We start from the raw sequence: 16,966 nt of genomic DNA, 5'->3' as shown, positions 1-16,966 counted from the left end.
AAGAAAAGGATGGCTGCGGACAGGGCGTGCTTTTTCTGACATTAATATGAGGTACTGAGCGTTAACATAACATTTTGCACTCCTAAAGAATTTACATATTTCTTAACCTGATATCCCCTAAGAAAAAAATTGCGGAGTAAAATTTAAATAAGCCTAAGCCATATCTGGCGCAGACTGAGTGCAGGAACATTTAAATGAGAAAGGAGGGGCCTGCGAATTCTTCCCAGCTTCCCAATATTCTGAGTTGTAGCAACATGAAGTGATACGGAAGTGGGACGGCAATTTACGGAACCTTGAAAGATTCTTGATATTCTAACTTGTTGAACGTCTAGTTTAAAGCCCGGGAGCTTCCGCCTTTCCAGGTCCTGGTGAGGAAAGCTGGAGACTACGGGGCTGGACTCAGCTACGGACGTCAGAGAGACAGAGTTCAGCGTCCGTGTGGTTGGCACATCCAAGCCAGACGGCGGCGCTTTTCACTCCTGGTTTTTCGCTACCTTGTAAGGAAGTGGGCGCGGGCTGCGCGGAGTCGGCGCCTCCTGATTTGCCGGCCGTCTGAGTGATGGACAGGGTCCCGGGCTCCGCCCCCTCAGCTTTATTGACACTAATGAGCAAGTTCTTCTCACCGCTCTCCTGCCTGGAAGTGCTGACAGATCAAGGCAACAAATTTCAATTACAATCCCTAATTTGTGTCCACAGAGTGTTTTTTACCCATGTTAGTCCTCTCTGGCGCATCAGTTGAGGCAGACCTCGGAGCAGCAGGAGGAGGTGGAAGGGGTGGGAGCAAAGGAGTGCATCAGTGAGAGCGCGCGAGAGAGACCCAGGGAAGCAGACTTGGCCGGCGCGTCGCCGGTTCCTCGGATCCCAACACAAGCGAGAAAGCGGAAACGCCAAATCTGTTTTTTGCCCGCGGTGGGGAAGGGGGCAGATCTCGGGAGGCCCCGAGAGCCTTTTAGATTTTGGTGGGGGAAGAGCGAGAGCGCGCGTGTGCCCGCGTGAGTGTATATGAGAGAGGGGCGGGCGGGCGCGGGGCGGGGGGGATGGCCGAGAAGCGAAGGGGCTCGCCGTGCAGCATGCTAAGCCTCAAGGCGCACGCTTTCTCGGTGGAGGCGCTGATCGGCGCCGAGAAGCAGCAACAGCTTCAGAAGAAGCGGCGAAAACTGGGCGCCGAAGAAGCGGCGGGGGCCGTGGACGACGGAGGCTGCAGCCGCGGCGGCGGCGCGGGCGAAAAGGGTTCTTCTGAAGGAGACGAAAGCGCTGCGCTCCCGCCGCCGGCTGGGGAGGTGTCTGGGCCGGCTCGGAGTGGCGCAGACCTGGAGCGCGGAGTCGCGGGTGAGTGGGCCCCTTCCTGCCTATAACTTCTCTCCGGCGCGAACCTGAACTTCTGCAAGTCTGTGGGTGTGTGTGCGCGCCGCGTCCCTACGTGGCCAAGGCCACTCAGCCACTAGCGCATTGGCCGTGTCAGTCGCAAAGCTCGCCGCGCAACCTGGTCACCCTCCAGACGGTTCAGATGCTGCTTCCAGCCTCGCCTCGCGGGCGGCCGCCGCCCACTCGGCGACCCGCGCCTTCGGCGGCGGCTGTTTGCTGCGCCTAGCGGTGCAGCTCTGTGCTTCCTGCATCTGCCTCCCTTGGGGTTCCAGCCAATGGGTGCTCTTTTTTGTTTCCTAACTTTTAAAAGCACAGGGCGGGGAGGAGGGGAGCGAAGGCATACCCACCCTGAAACCGGAACGAATGCCCTAAACCGTTTGTGCAAACCAGGAAGAGGGCGGCGTATTTGGAAACTTGGTTTCCCGGAGGGTAGTTGAGCGGTTCCCTTCCCTTCTCCTCTTGATTTCTCTGCCAAGGCCGACGGCGACCGCGGGCTTGCTTTTCACACTTTTCTCTGCTGGGCTGGAAGCGCAGGGCGGCCGGGAGTTTGGCGAAAGCGGGGTCTGAAGAGCCTTCTAGAAGATGCCTCCGGCCCGGCCCAAAAGGAGGCCCAGAACGAGGCGCCGCAGATGCTTATGGCTTAAGGAGGCCCAGGCTCTTGGGACCAGAGTCCGGGCGCTTTTGCTGCGTGCGCTTCGAGGCGCAGGTTGCGTCGGAGTTTGCACTGGGGACTCTGGACGGGGGAGCTCCTCTGACTCCGTCGGGGAAGCGTCCCAGACCCTGGCGGCGGTGTGAAACCTTTTCTGCTGGGGCCTTGGCCCTGCGGAGGCCCAGCGGGTGGGGTGGACGCTGCCCGCGCGCCTCTCCCGGGCTCGGGACTTGGGGACAAAGCAGGCCACACTGGAGCTCTGAATGCGCCCCTTCGACAGGCAGAATGTCAGTGTCTAGCGATTGGCTTGTTCTTTAGGAGGACCTGATGGCACCAAAGCTTCCCCTTTTCTCCTGGTCGTTTTCCTCTTCTCGGCCACCCGGTGGGCCCGTCTGGCTTCCCCTCTGTTTCCCTCACCAGTTCCCTCTCTCTGTCCTTTGCTGTCCAGGCGGCTGTGAGGACGGCTTCCAGCAGGGAGCTTCCCCTCTGGCGTCACCGGGAGGCTCCCCGAAGGGGTCCCCTGCGCCCTCCCTGGCCCGGCCCGGGACCCCTCTGCCCTCGCCGCAGGCCCCGCGGGTGGATCTGCAGGGAGCCGAGCTCTGGAAGCGCTTTCATGAGATAGGCACTGAGATGATCATCACCAAGGCCGGCAGGTAAAGGGCAAGCTGGCGTGGACGCCCCTCCCCACCCCAGACCCTGTCTTCACCCACCTCTAGCTCAATCAGGAAGAAGGGCCTGCAGCTCGGCGGGGGTTCTGGATAGCATTTTCGGTCAAACGGGACCAGGCCCCAGACCGTGGTTCACTTTGGAGGCTAGCTTTGGCTACCCACCACTAGTGCAGTCGGTGCACAGTCCAACTGCCCTCTGGTTGAATGCCACGGAGAAAATTACTGTCGCCACTGATGCCACAGCTGTCGCGGTTGATGTTCTGCGTTCAGGGCGGTTATAAATTTGAGGTCATATTTACCCTTTATTTAGGCTCTAGTTGTCAGTTCTGGAACTAGGAAACAAATTCTTTTTTTTTTCCTTTCTCTTTTATTTTTAAATAGCAGTTTACTCCAGTAAACTATGATTTGCTTTTTCAGATTTGAAACTCCCAGGCAGATTGGTTCTTTATCAGAAGATATCCTGGCAATTTGATAAGATGATCTGACCTGCTATTTCATATTAGACTAGGAGGAAAAGTCACTGGACTCACCCACAATACATGTTTAATCACGTATAGGTGCGAGAATAATTACTCTGATTTTTAAAAAGCATCCTGTTTATAGATTTAGAGTACCTGGTTTTTTTTGTTTGTTTGTTTGTTTGTTTTTTTTTGTCCTAAATGGAATCCAACACAGCCTGAATTTGCTGAGGAATACTTAAAAATTTTTTATAAAAAGTTACATCGATTTTTTAAAAAGTGTGAAATTTTCCCATCCATTGATTAGCAAAATAAATGGATTTGTTGGGCAGATCATATTAATTTGAGGTAGACACATGAATATTTGCATTTTAAAGTTTTCAGTTTATTTAGTGCTGTGAAATCTATGAATAATAAGCTTCCTTAAACGGAACTTTAAAAAGCACACACAACTCTTTCAGGGAGTACACATGGTAAAAACCTGGATAGCATAAAAAGTATCCAAACTTATTAGAAATTACAAAAAAACATATTTTATTGAATCCATATGCTACCTTCTACATTTTCACAGAGCTTTTATTAATGATCCAAATTCAGTCTTCACCAACACAAAGCAATAGTTGTCTTATAAAGAATGTAGTTAAAGACCTTTACTCTTTATCTTACAGGTGCACTGAAATAATACTAAAACAGCCAGCTATTAAACTGTTCTCATACCTAGTTAGGAGTAATAGACTTTATTTTCTAGAAGTAGTCTTTCATGGTATTTTTGTTATAGAAAACAATTTGGTAAATAACTACTAAAATTTCTGTTACAAGGTTAAATTAACAAAAATTAGATTTCCTTGGAAGGAACTTAAACGTAAATCATTAGATGATTTTTTAAAAATCAAACTGCTGTTTGTTTTTTATATACAATAATTTACTGTTGTATTCTTTGCTGCTGTGCCTTTTTAAAAGGATGGGTGCATTTACTCTAGCATCTCCTTTGATATGCATCTTTGGGAAGCCAGGATAAATGCAAATTTTCATCTGTTTTAATTAGCAAAGTTTTAAGTGTGGTTAAGTAAGAAAACATTTTCATGGTATGGCAGGGGAAGAAATGATTTGGTAAATATACATTGTGTTTAGTTTCTGCTTTCAATAAAGAAGTTTTACTATACCTTTCAAATTTAGAGCAACTTTTGCACTTCACCTTTACCATGCTGCAGACAGGAAGTCCTGTCTCAATAAAGAACATATTGTTTGGTTATAGCATGGCACATTGGCTCCTTGTGGTTTTTTATAACCCTTTAAAAATTTCACATTATAATGTATTTTATCACTTTCAGAGATCCAAAGTTTGTATTTCTACCATTTGTTACATTTTATTAGTTGTATTACTAAAGTAAATATGCTTATCGATTTTGTTTAAAAAATAAGATGCTTTCTTTTGTGCCATTACTCCCTCGGTGTAAAATTATTTTACTTTTAGCTATACTGACATTTCAGTAAGCACAGAACACATGTACACAGGGTGCAAAAAATTACATTTAAAAATCTCAGTTTTGATATGTTCTATGTCCTGACTCCTTGAATTACATTGGCAAAGTGAATACTGTAAATTTATCCATATTAAAAATAGAGATCCAAGACGTTTCTTTGCTTATTCACTCTCCATCCTTAGTCACAAACAAAAACCCCAAACCCTCTTTCTTTCTCTTCGCCTTTTTAAATAGGCGCATGTTTCCAGCAATGAGAGTGAAGATCTCTGGATTAGATCCTCACCAGCAATATTACATTGCCATGGATATTGTACCAGTGGACAACAAAAGATACAGGTACAGTGATTAGATACTGAACGATTAAAAAAAAAAAAAACACTAGGATTTTGCAGGCTAGTGCCTGTTTGATCTGTGAGGACTGTGATCTTTGTTTCCAGAAGTCTGTAGAATTTCCACATCCATACTTTAACGCCCATGAGTGCCAGCGGCCCAGATGGTGCCTTTTTTGCAGCAAATGTGGAAACTTAATTTTTGTTTTGTTTTTAATAGACACAGAAGTGTTTTCAAATACTGAGAACTTTTAAAAGGGGATAATTTGGTGTTGCTAAACTAAATGTGTCTTTTATATTGACTTACACTTCAATTCGAATTTTGAGAGGAAATGTTATGTAATGTTTATAGATATAAATTATATTAAATGAAAAGTCATAATTTCTTTGTGATCTTTTGGTCATGTAAATTTCCTTTATCTTGTTACATACAAAACCATCAATGTTGGTAGGCCTTTTTTTTTAATTTCAGAAAATTATTTAAGGTTTTCTACAAGTAAGAAAAATAAAAATCTTCTAATTTATGTGATATTAAGACATCACTAAACTGGTAATAAATTTTTACCTTTCTGTTGTTTTTTTGGTTTGTGTTATAACTTTTAAAAACTTTTAATATTTGGATTTTGAAAGAGAACATATTTATGTAAAGATCAAGTAAATTTTGAAAATATACACGTTCTTCAGTTTCAAACCAATCTTTACTCTTTTTTTTTGCAAGAAAACAAATCAGCAATTTTCAGTGACAATGCTTTATATTTTTCTGAAGAGCTAAAAACATTAACATTTAAATAAGGAAGTTTTGTGTGTTTGGAAGATTAGAAGATACTGTTTTAAATTTTGCTTGTCTTCGTTTCTTTCTCACTTTTTGTTGTTATATGGGACAGAGCTTTTAATAAGTTTTTAAACAAAATCAGATTTGGTTTTTATCACTTCAACAATTTAAGGAGTCACTTTTTTGAAATAGCCTACTGGTATCAAAAGTACACAGATTTTAATTAGTACATGGACATATGGAATACTACAAAAAGGGGTAATAAAAAAGACAGTCTTATTATTTGTTTTGTGTATAAGTTATATTATTGTAATTAAATAAGTCATTAGGGAGTTTTGCTAAAATGATCTACCACATGACAGAAGCTAGAAAACATTAAAGTTCATTCTTTAAATATACTTGATTTAAAACCCATATTCTAAATGGGGTTTTGTGCTGAGGAAGATAATATAATTCTTAATAAGCTTAATAATTATTCCTTTCTCTTCTAAGTTTGTCTCCTATTTATTTTCCCAATGTCTTCCCTACATTTTGGTTGGTTTATTTTACTTAATTGATTCAAATTTACTCTCATAGAAATAAAGAAATTTCAGAAATTAGTATTAAGATGCCAGATTTTAAAAGATCAAATTGTAAAACATAATTTGTTTTCACTTATATTGCTTCCCAAGAAGAAATTTGTTTGTACTATTTGTATTTAGAATGTTTTACAAAGAATGTGTAACTTGTAGCTTTTATTCTGTCAGTGGGTGTGGAGTTTTGACTATTCAAAATGCATACTTTTTCAAGGTTTTGTTAGAGTATATTGCTCTATTTGTTTTGGCAGTAACTCAGTTCATTTCCACAGTGTAATTTTTCTTGAATCTCTAAGATTTTCATTTCATTTATCAATGTTTTCAGCAATATTAGGAAAAAATTTGGCTTATTTTCTAATGTTTGAGTGGTATTTAGTCAAGTTAAAAATTATTGTCACTTATTAGAATGTAAAATTAATATTCACAAAAGCCCACAATTAGGAACTTATTGAAATTACATCATACCAATTAAAAGAAAAAGGTTTCTTTTTCTTTCTTTCTTTTTTTTTTTTCTGAGATGGAGTCTTGCTCTGTTGCCCAGGCTGGAGTACAATGGCGTGATCTCGGCTCACTGCAACCTCCACCTCCCAGGTTCAAACCATTCTCCTGCCTCAGCCTCCCGAATAGCTGGGATTACAGGTGCTCGCCACCACACCCAGCTAATTTTTTGTATTTTTAGTAGAGACTGGGGTTTCACTGTGTTAACCAGCCTGATCTCAAACTCCTGACCTCATGATCCGCCTACCTTAGACTCCCAAAGTGCTGGGATTACAGGCATGAGCCACTGCCTCTGGCCTAAAGGAAGATTTCTAAAAGAGTGTCCCTAATTTTATGATTGTATATGTTTTCCCAAGAAAAGAAATGAAAGACTAGAAGGCATATTGAGCCCAAAATGAAATATGTGACAAAGAATTGAAACAAAGGGCCTCATCAGAGACGTTCTGAAAATATTTTATGCTCTTATAAAAAGAAATGTGTATATAACACAGGTAGACTTTTCTGAGACTGTTTGCAAATTATGGCTTTAAATTGTATGCTAATCTTAACACACAAATGGAAGGAAAATATGTAAGTATATAATTTAATAATTCTTTCTTCATTGTTATACTAGTTTCTAGTTTTTTAATTAGCTTATTTTAAATTATTAATAAATGGTAGTCTCAATATAGTTAAATATTAATATTTCTCACTTGAGGCATTGTTACTCAAATGTATTATTCTTAGTGAGTCAATATATTTGTCATGTAAAGAAATAGAAACGATGTTTTGTTTCCTAATTAGAAAAGTAATATCAATTAGATATACCATTATTTTCAAAGTTTGATTTATTTTTTGGTTAGTAATATTTGAAAATGATTTGAAAGAATTTTGTATAAGGATCAAGAAAGAAATATAGGAGATAAATAAGGGGCTACATTTTATGATAATACAAAATTTTCCAATTAAACTGAATACTTTGTCCTCAATATATAGTATCATAGTATTAGAAAAAATACCAAATGGTAACAGATAAAACATTTTTTCCTATTAAAATAAAAGTTTCTAGAACTTCTGACTATTTCCTCTTGCCTTTCTACTGTCTGTTCCATAAGCCTTTACATAGTCTAACATCAGAAATGATCTTGAAGGAAGCGGGGCATTTTAAAATGTAACTCTCAAGTATTTTTGAGATTTACTTAAAAGTGAGCTTGACAAGCTATTTGTTTTTTTGTGTCAATGGAATATTCAGAAGAAAAGTGGAAAATATCAGAGATGGAATGTCTAGGGTGAATAAGTGTCATTCATAAGAATGAATATGCTTGCATTTATGGTGGTGATAGTATGCATATTTTTCACTAAGACCTTAACACGCCCCTTAGTCTGAATTGTCAGTAGGCCACTGCTGCCTCAGAATGGTTTTGAAAAGCACTTGAAATCTTATTTTTAGTGTAAAGAGGAAATTGATTTATTTTAAACCTGAAACAAAATAGGCACACATTTTGTCTGATTCTACTGAGTTGGATATTCCAAGATAAAAACAGTATACTGAACGGTCATTGACCAGTCGGTCATTGCCTTCTAGGTATGTTTACCACAGCTCGAAATGGATGGTGGCAGGTAATGCTGACTCGCCTGTGCCACCCCGTGTGTACATTCATCCAGACTCGCCTGCCTCCGGGGAGACTTGGATGAGACAAGTGATCAGCTTCGACAAGCTGAAGCTCACCAACAATGAACTGGATGACCAAGGCCATGTGAGTAGATGGCCTCTCTAATGCATCGGTAGATGGCACAGCCACATCTACACTGTGCCTGACTAAGGGAAATGGATGCTTCTAAGGTCATAATGTTCATTGCCTGATTGATTAGTATGTACATAATCTGTGCAGAATCAAGTTTATATTTCCGTAGACTGTGCCTGTTGCCAGAATTATCCGATGAGGCATTTAATAGGTTAAAACTAGATAACTGCATTTTTATTGGAATGAAAGTACTGGAAGCAGCGATGTTGTTAGGCAAAACATTTGTGTGAAATCTCATGAGGTGCTAATTATTATACTGTGAATATGAATACTTTGGAGTTGGGTTAATAAGGGTAATGATTTATTGTGTCCTGCCTGCATCCAGCTTTGTCAGCTGAGGCTCATTGCTTCTCAGTAATTGCCTAGGCTTATGCTGTTTGTGTGTTCCATCTGCAAGTTCCCAGTTGTTTTGTAATGACATCTAATGTGTCAAAATGTTACAACAATCATTCCTTTTATTCTTAAAACTGGTGAAACAGGATACATAAGTCGAAGTTCAGCCGTTCCAATAATGCAGTCATTTTTAACACCTTAGTAATTTTTATGCAGTATTGTTCCCAGGTAAGATTTCTACACTATTATTTTAATAAATAAGTAACTGGATACATGCTGATTTCTGTTCAAAGCCAGCATTTTTAAAATTAGGTTTCTGTTATTTAAGATAGTTTTGATTGAGGCAGGATTAAAATTCCTTTCGAAGAATATATCATGCATAAAAGAAATACCAACTTGTTTATTTCTCAAATGAGTGATATAAAGATAGCATATTTATGAGAATATCTTTTAAAACAAAATGCAAGTTGTCATAAACTAATAATATAGTGATGACAGGATATGGTTTGGAAGTTGCTAAACAATATCTTAAGAAATTGACCTTAATGAGAACATTCCAGTACAAATTTCACTGAGATACAAATGCAGTAGGTGGATTTTTAAGATGCAGCTAGTAAGATCTCACACTGCCAGTGTTTTTGTTTCTTGATTGTTGCCTTTTATGACTTAAAATGGAAATAAAAAAGTAACATAGTAGATTTCTTTTCTGTACCCAACTTCATGTCCTGTATTTTAGTGCATTACTTCTTGGCTTTCCTTATTTTTATTCCTTATTTTTACAATTTAACACAGTCAAGTTGTAACAATTATTTTTCACAGGAATTCAGTGAAATAACACTGATTTCTTCTGTGTGGCTGAGGCAGCTGACTGTGAAATATGCTCAGCACATTCATTGAAGGACTTTTTTTTGGAATAGAACATTTTAGACTTAATGTTTTTAGTGTTACTTGTTATCAAAACCTTAAGTACACTGCCTTTTTTTGTGAGTTCTACAGTTTAAAGAATATATGCTCTAAAGAGATAAGTGGGGATAAAAACTATATACCTTCATGTATAGGTTATAAACTTCTTAATAATTTAAATCAATATAATCATTTTACAGTTCTAATTCTTTCAGTTCAAATTACTGGTTTTCTAATATCTAATGTACTAAATATTAGATATAGATCTAGTAATTTATCAGCCTATATGATATTAACTTTATGATTTCAATAGACTTTATTTAAAACAGCATTCTTCAGAAAATAGGGTGTGTGTGTGTTTGTGTGTGTGTGTGTGTGTGTGTAGAGAGAGAGAGAGAAAGAAAGAGAGAAAAACAGAGACAGAGAGAACAATTTATTTTAAGGAACTTACCCAGGAAAATTTGGGTCCTGACAAGTCCGAAATCTGCACAGCCAGCTGGAGACCTAGGGAAGAAGTGATGTTGCAGCTTGAGTGAAGGTAGTTTTGTAATAGAATTCCCCCTTCCTCCAGGGATCTCAGTCTGTTTTCTTGTATGGTCTTCAACTGATTGGATGAAGCCTACCCACATTATGAAGGGTAGTCCACCTTTCTCAATGTCTGCTGATTTAAATGTTGATCTCATCTAATAAATACCTGGCAGCAACATCTAGACTGGTGTTTGACCAAATATCTGGGTACTGTGGCATAGCCAATTTGACACATAAGATTAACTGTCACATAGCATTTGTTTAAAACACAAAATAATAGATTACAAATGAAATTCAGTTACTTAAACCTAAATAATTATAATATTTTACTATTAGGGAAATAACATAGCAGAAAATAGGCAAAATATAGAGATGTATATTGTCTAACTGCTGAAATTTTTCTTTTAAGGTTGTAGCAGAATGTACTAGTTGAATAAATAGAGGTACATTAACATGTGGGGAGCAGGGAGAGAGATGTATCTGTACAATTTGGAAGCAATTGAATTGCCTTTGGTAATGGTAAAAATGTACGTACGTGTTACTTGATACTAGAGGAGAATGTAGGAGGGAAAGTGCTCTTTTCCATTATTCATTTAGAAAACATACTTCTGAAGATGTTATCCAATGTGGTAAAAGATGCAAAGCTGGGCGCGGTGGCTTGGCCTGGGCATGGTGGCTCACGCCTGTAATCCCAGCACTTTGGGAGGCCGAGGCAGGCGGATCACCTGAGGTCAGGAGTTTGAGACCAGCCTGGCCAACATGATGAAACCCCATCTCAACTGAAAGTACAAAAATTAGCCAGGCGTGGTGGTGTTTGCCTGTACTTCCAGCTACTTGGGAGGCTAAGGCAGGAGAATCACTTGAACCCGGGAGGCAGAGGTTGTAGTGAGCTGAGATCATGCCACTGCACTCCAACCCAGGTGACAGAGTGAGACTCTGCTTCAAAAAATAAAAAATAAGATAAAAGCCATGATTTCTGCTTTCTGTGAATTTCTAGCCTATGTGGGGAGAGAAGAAGCCATGAACACAGATTATCATCCTGCCAGTTCAGAGAAGTACAGATGCCAGTGTCACCGTATTCCAGCCAGGAAAGATGGGAAAGGCTTTATGAAGAAAGAATCTGTTTATTTACTCAGCTTGATGACCCTAAATGAGGCTAGATTAAATATTAGGAATTTGTTTCTAATTCTATTGTTGATTGTGTTCAGGGTATAAGAAGACAGTAGTATTGTTATGGTAGGACTTTCTAATTCAAGTCTCTTTGCTGATGCAGAGACCTCTTGGGAACTTACCCCTCTACCCTTACATAGCTGAGGTTCATCCCATCTGCCCCTGCCCACCCTCAGCCCTCAATTCCAAAAGAAGTAACACTGATCTCTAATTAGTAAAGCTATTGACTCAAATGAGAGGTGATTTGCTAGCTTGCTTTCTAAATTGCTTTTTTTTTCTCTTCTCAGTTCCTAGTTTTACTCTGCCAAGTCTGTGCAAGTGTGCAGCATAGTGACTTGAGAACTCCTTAGAGACCTGGGACTTTATTAATTTAACACAAAATGATTGCAGGAATCAAATCTTTGCAGTGCTTTGACTGGACGTAGGAGCACATGAGACATGAGATGATGTGACATTGAGGTTTTCCCCAAAGTGACTTTTCAGTTGTTCAAATATCATGAATTATTTGGAGAGGAATAGTGGCGAAATTCCAGAGTGGAAATGTTCCAGCACTCCATAGCTAATCTTTGGATGTTTTGAAGACCTTAATCTCTTCCTGATCCTTGGTGAATCCATAGCGAGCTTTATGCTGGCTTTTATAGAAATGAAGACTGCTCCTTGAGCTACCCATATGCAGAAGAGTTAGTATGCTTGAGCAGGGTAATTCCTTCCCATCATGTACATGTTTCCCAATTCCTCTGGAATTTTCCTTCTGAAGGAAAATATTTAGATGAGCATTTTTATTAAAAATTAGAAGACATTTAGCAGGTAGTGGTGTACCTTAAGCCTCAGAAGGATTTGTACCCATGGTGCTGTGGTGCTTTGGAAGGAAGCATGGCCAGACAGCCACAGTGGGGCCTGTGGGAGGACCTGTACTCCGAGCTGCTGAGGACTCAGTGATACTGATGCCTTCACTCTGTTTCTCCTTGAGAATCAGGTGTGGAAGCAGCAAGTTATAGGGGAGGTTGCTGAGGTCTCCCTGGTGGAAGGACCTTGCAATTGCTTAGAGGTATGACACATTTGTGTTTGTGGGCAAGTCACTTTCATTCTCTGAGGCTTGATTTTCTCATGGGTTATATTGGAATCAGAGAACTTAGGGTGAACCAAATGAGCTGATGAACTCGAAAGGACATATTTGTAAAGAGTCCATTATATACAGCATCATGCGTAAAACAAAAAGAAGGCTACCTTGCTATGGAGTTTGTGATTCATTGTTATAGCCTTGATTCCTACCATTTAAAGGGAGTCAGTATGTGGTGTTACCAAAAAATGTAGGGAGCAAGGTTTTTGTTATCTGTTTCTTGTTGGTCCTTTGATTGACTTATTACATCATGGGAATTTAGGTCATCTGGAAAATTTCCAGTCAGCAGGGACTGTTTTCTTATTGAGCTATCCTGTAAGACTAGACACAGTTACCTTTCTGTCAGATCTCAGGCTCTTTCGACTCATCAGATGAGAAATAAACAATATTATGCTTTTTTTTTTTGACTCAAATCTAGGTGTCCTTAAAGTAGAAAAATGTGTATTAGCCTGTACTGTGAATGCAGTCTGTATTTATGGACTTGTGTGACTGTAATACTAGCTAAACCCAAAAGAAAATAATCATTCTAAACAGATCAGAGAGCATTGAACATTACACATCACACAGAATTATTTGTGTTTTGGAGATGGGCATCATATCATCGTGGTCTTCTTGTTTATATGACCAGTGGTTCTCTTGGTTCTATTTGCTCTATTAAATAAGCAAAATTTTATTGAGCATTCATGATTATAAGTTTGGTAGTTAATAATCAAATAGTTCATCCCCTGTGCCCCTGCCCACCCCAGAGCCCCCAATTCCAAAAGAAGTTGACACTGATCTCTAATTAGTAAAGCTGGAGACTCAAATGAGAGGTGATTTTCTAGCTTGCTGTCTAAATTGCTTTTGTTTCTCTCCTCAATTCCTACTTTTACTCTGCCAAATCTGTGCAAGTGTGCAGCATAGTGACTTGAGAACTCCATATGGACCTGAGACTTTTATTCATTTAGCACAAAATGATTGCAGGAATGAAATCCTTGCAGTGCTTTGACTGGACCCATGACCACGTGAGACGTTAAAAAGCACATAATGCTATCGTAAAAAGAGGAACTGAGGCTTGTTTCTCCGTCCCTAAAACATTCCAAGGATACACAAAATTCTTGTAGATAATACTGAATACATATTATTTTTCTTGAGCAATCTTCAGATTACTATTGATAGTTGCTCCTTAACATGCAAACAAAGACATACATCAGCCATTTCTGTATCCTACTCCAATATACCCCACTTGAGGTCTTTTTTGAAATATGGTAATGATATTTTGAAAAGTAACCTTAAAATATATATAACTATATGGAGAAATCTGCTTGAGAGAACAGTCTTCATAAAACAAGAACCTGCTTTTCATTGACTAGTAAAAAGAAACCCAAATGAATCTTTGTTTCTTTAATTACAGCTCAGTCCAATCTTCTGAAATTGGCTATGCATTTGTTTTTGTTTGTTTAATGTAAAGTAACTTTTCTCCAATTTTTCTTCTGCTTAGAAATTTGTTTCTAAAAGATATGCTAATTCTCCCTGGGAGTTTATAAATGTCATTGTTTTGTCCCTTGTTGTTTGCTTACCTGTGGCATTTTGTTTCTTAGCTTGGAGAAGAGGAAAGGTTCTCCCTTAAACTCCCCTACTCCCCAAAATATCAAGTGACTATCACTTTCTAATGAGATAAATTAATTAAATAAAGAGGGAGAGGGCAAAGCAGAGTTAACATTAATGGTTGCTATGATATGATTGGTCATTTGCTGTTTTATATTTATATTAAAAGAGTGTGTTAAAGAGTATGTTAACTAATGAGACACCAGGTGGGGCTTAATTAACTGCTTCTATAGGCTGAGACCCTTTCTTGTGTTTCCTTTGTTGGGCCTGGCCCTGTGATGATGCCTGCCCAAAAAATATGAATTTATAATGAATGCACATGAACGTGGTGGTGGGAGGACGAGCATGGGCCAAGGGACCCAGCTTCCAGGTTCAGCCTTGAGGATTCAGAAGTCTCTTGCTTGTGTAGACCTTAGTTTTCTATCTATAAATTGGAGTATTAATGTCAGTTTTTTCAGACTTAAATATATCTAATGTAATGTCACACAGAACCCTGCATATCAAACAGGGAAGCGAAGCACCTCTAATTGGAGGGCGGTAAACAGACCTCAGAATCCATCTTGCCGACTCCTTTTTCCTAATATAGTTCTGAAAAAGAATATCTACTGGGTCCATATGTCTGCAAGATACCTTTCAACCCTGCTGAGATATTGTGCTTCGAAGAACATAAACTTAGATTTAGATTATGCCTTTTTTTTTTTTTTTTGAGATAGAATCTCGCTCTGTCACCAGGCTGGAGTGCAGTGGCGTGATCTCGGCTCACTGCAGCCTCTGCCTCCCAGATTCAAGCTATCCTCCTGCCTCAGCTTCCCAAGTAGCTGGGACTACAGGCACGTGCCACCACGCCCAGCTAATTTTTTGTATTTTTAGTAGAGACAGAGTTTCACCATGTTGGCCAGGATGGTCTCGATCTCTTGACCTCGTGATCCACCCACCTCGGCCTCCCAAAGCGCTGGGATTACAGGCGTGAGCCACCATGCTCGGCCGATTATACCTTTTTAAATGAGGATTAGTGAACATATTACTCAGGTAATATACAAAAGAAATGAAAATAAAAATATTCTATATTCACTAAAAATCTGTTTAGAGTGTGCTGATCATTCGAACCATTAGAATTAAATGTTGCTTCTGTGTTTTTCAAACTTTCTACCTAACAGCAAGTTATACATTTTATTTTCTACTTTATTTTGTACTTTTATTTATTTAAAAAATTTCTGGTTACAACCCTTCATGTTGATTTCATAAGTCACTAATGGGTCATTAAAATTCTTCCCTTTAAATAGAGCAAAGAGAAATTTCCAGAATTTCTAGAATTCTGGAAAGAGAATTTTCTTGAGATTGCAGATTTGCGTGTGTCCTCAGGTGATTATGAGGGCTGTTTTCCCCTGTTGTCCTTTCCTCACACTCATGCTTCCTCTCCTAGTGTGTCTGGTTGGCATGATCATGTGCTATCTAGGCATTTCTTTCACTGATAGAAGGAAAACTGCAGGGTAAAAAAAAAAAAAAAAAAAAAAAAAAAAAATCTTAGCCACAGAGCTGCCAGAAAGTAAAGAATCTTTTTGTGGCAGCAAACACACTTTCCAGATGTAGGACAATCTATGTTTGGGCTGACCAAATATTCTGAATGTGTCTTATTAAACTGCCCACGTCATAAACACAAGGCAGGCCAACCCACTACATTTCCCTAAGACTTTTCTTTTCTATAAATTCATAATGGCTCAGAAATTGAATTCAAATCTTATAGCTCAGGAAAGATACAGGTTTCTTAAGGAAACTCCTTAATGAGTACCTGAATATGGAATCCCAGCAGCAAACAGAAAATCCCCCTGGATGAAGCTGTTTCTTCACCCTACCCCATCAGCCTTGAAAGCATAGAACATATAAAGAAGAAGAAAAAATTCACTCACAATTCCATCATCTAGAGGCAATCACTGTTTATATCTTTCTATGGGTCATTTTTACTCTATTTTTATGTAGTTTTAACAAGCTTATAAACAATTTAGGTCATTTTTTAAATTTAAGATTTTAAAAGTATTATTTCATTATATGGTAAAAAAAAAAATAATGCTGTATTTCATTGTGTGGATTTCATTCACCTAACTAATTTACTCATGTTGGATATGTAAGTGGTTTATAGTTTTTCTACTGTTATAAATAATCTGATGCCCGTCTTTGTACATGAAAAGCTTTTCTGAATTTGTAATATTTCCTTAGGATAAATTCTCAGATGTGGAATCATTGAGTAGAAGATAGTTGAACCATATTATCAGATTTCCCCAGCAGCATCTGAGAGGGCCAGCTTTTCTGTTCTCTGCAGTCTGAGTAATGGAAGCCTCATTGTGACAGAGGCACAGACACTGGGTGCTCCCAGCAAACCAGAGACTTTGTGAGCCACACAAAAAACAGATGCTGGAATGTCCTTAAAATTCCCTTTGCCCTTGAATAGACATATGTAGTCACGAATTGGGGAAACATTTCCTCTGAAAAAAACCTTGTCTGTGAATACTTATTTTTTAGGGGATGGGTGTGGTACAATTTAAATGATGATTTCAGTCTCATTTGTAGTTTTATTGGTTTGGACTCTGTGTTCCATTGGGCTCATTATAAATAAAATGCTTATTAATTTATTCCTGTGTTTTTAGCAACAGAAAATTTGAATTAAGTTCACATGGTTGTACACAGGGTTTCACTAAAATAGTGCTTTTTATTTTGTATTTTTATGTACATTTTACAAATAACTTCT

At 39.1% G+C, this 16,966-nt stretch overlaps 1 protein-coding gene across 3 annotated transcripts in view; it reads left to right on the top strand.

Annotated features, from left to right (window-relative positions):
• Window positions 1-593: 593 nt before the first annotated feature.
• Window positions 594-16,966, top strand: part of TBX18 (T-box transcription factor 18) — a 30,206-nt gene continuing 13,833 nt past the window's right edge. The window contains exons 1-4 of one of the 3 annotated variants that reach the window (XM_063724892.1): window positions 594-1,329; window positions 2,463-2,667; window positions 4,859-4,960; window positions 8,363-8,534. In XM_063724892.1, the coding sequence (XP_063580962.1) occupies window positions 1,038-1,329; window positions 2,463-2,667; window positions 4,859-4,960; window positions 8,363-8,534 (771 nt within the window). In that variant the 5' untranslated portion in view covers window positions 594-1,037. Of the gene's footprint in view, window positions 1,330-1,436; window positions 1,795-2,462; window positions 2,668-4,858; window positions 4,961-8,362; window positions 8,535-16,966 lie in introns of those variants that run through there. The other 2 variants (XM_063724893.1, XM_009242046.4) reach the window with 2 other exon arrangements.

Source organism: Pongo abelii, chromosome 5 (assembly GCF_028885655.2).
Source record: "Pongo abelii isolate AG06213 chromosome 5, NHGRI_mPonAbe1-v2.0_pri, whole genome shotgun sequence".
NCBI classification, from domain to species: domain Eukaryota; kingdom Metazoa; phylum Chordata; class Mammalia; order Primates; family Hominidae; genus Pongo; species Pongo abelii.
The sequence above is the reverse complement of the archived record's forward strand: the minus strand, read 5'-3'. Positions and strand labels throughout refer to the sequence as shown.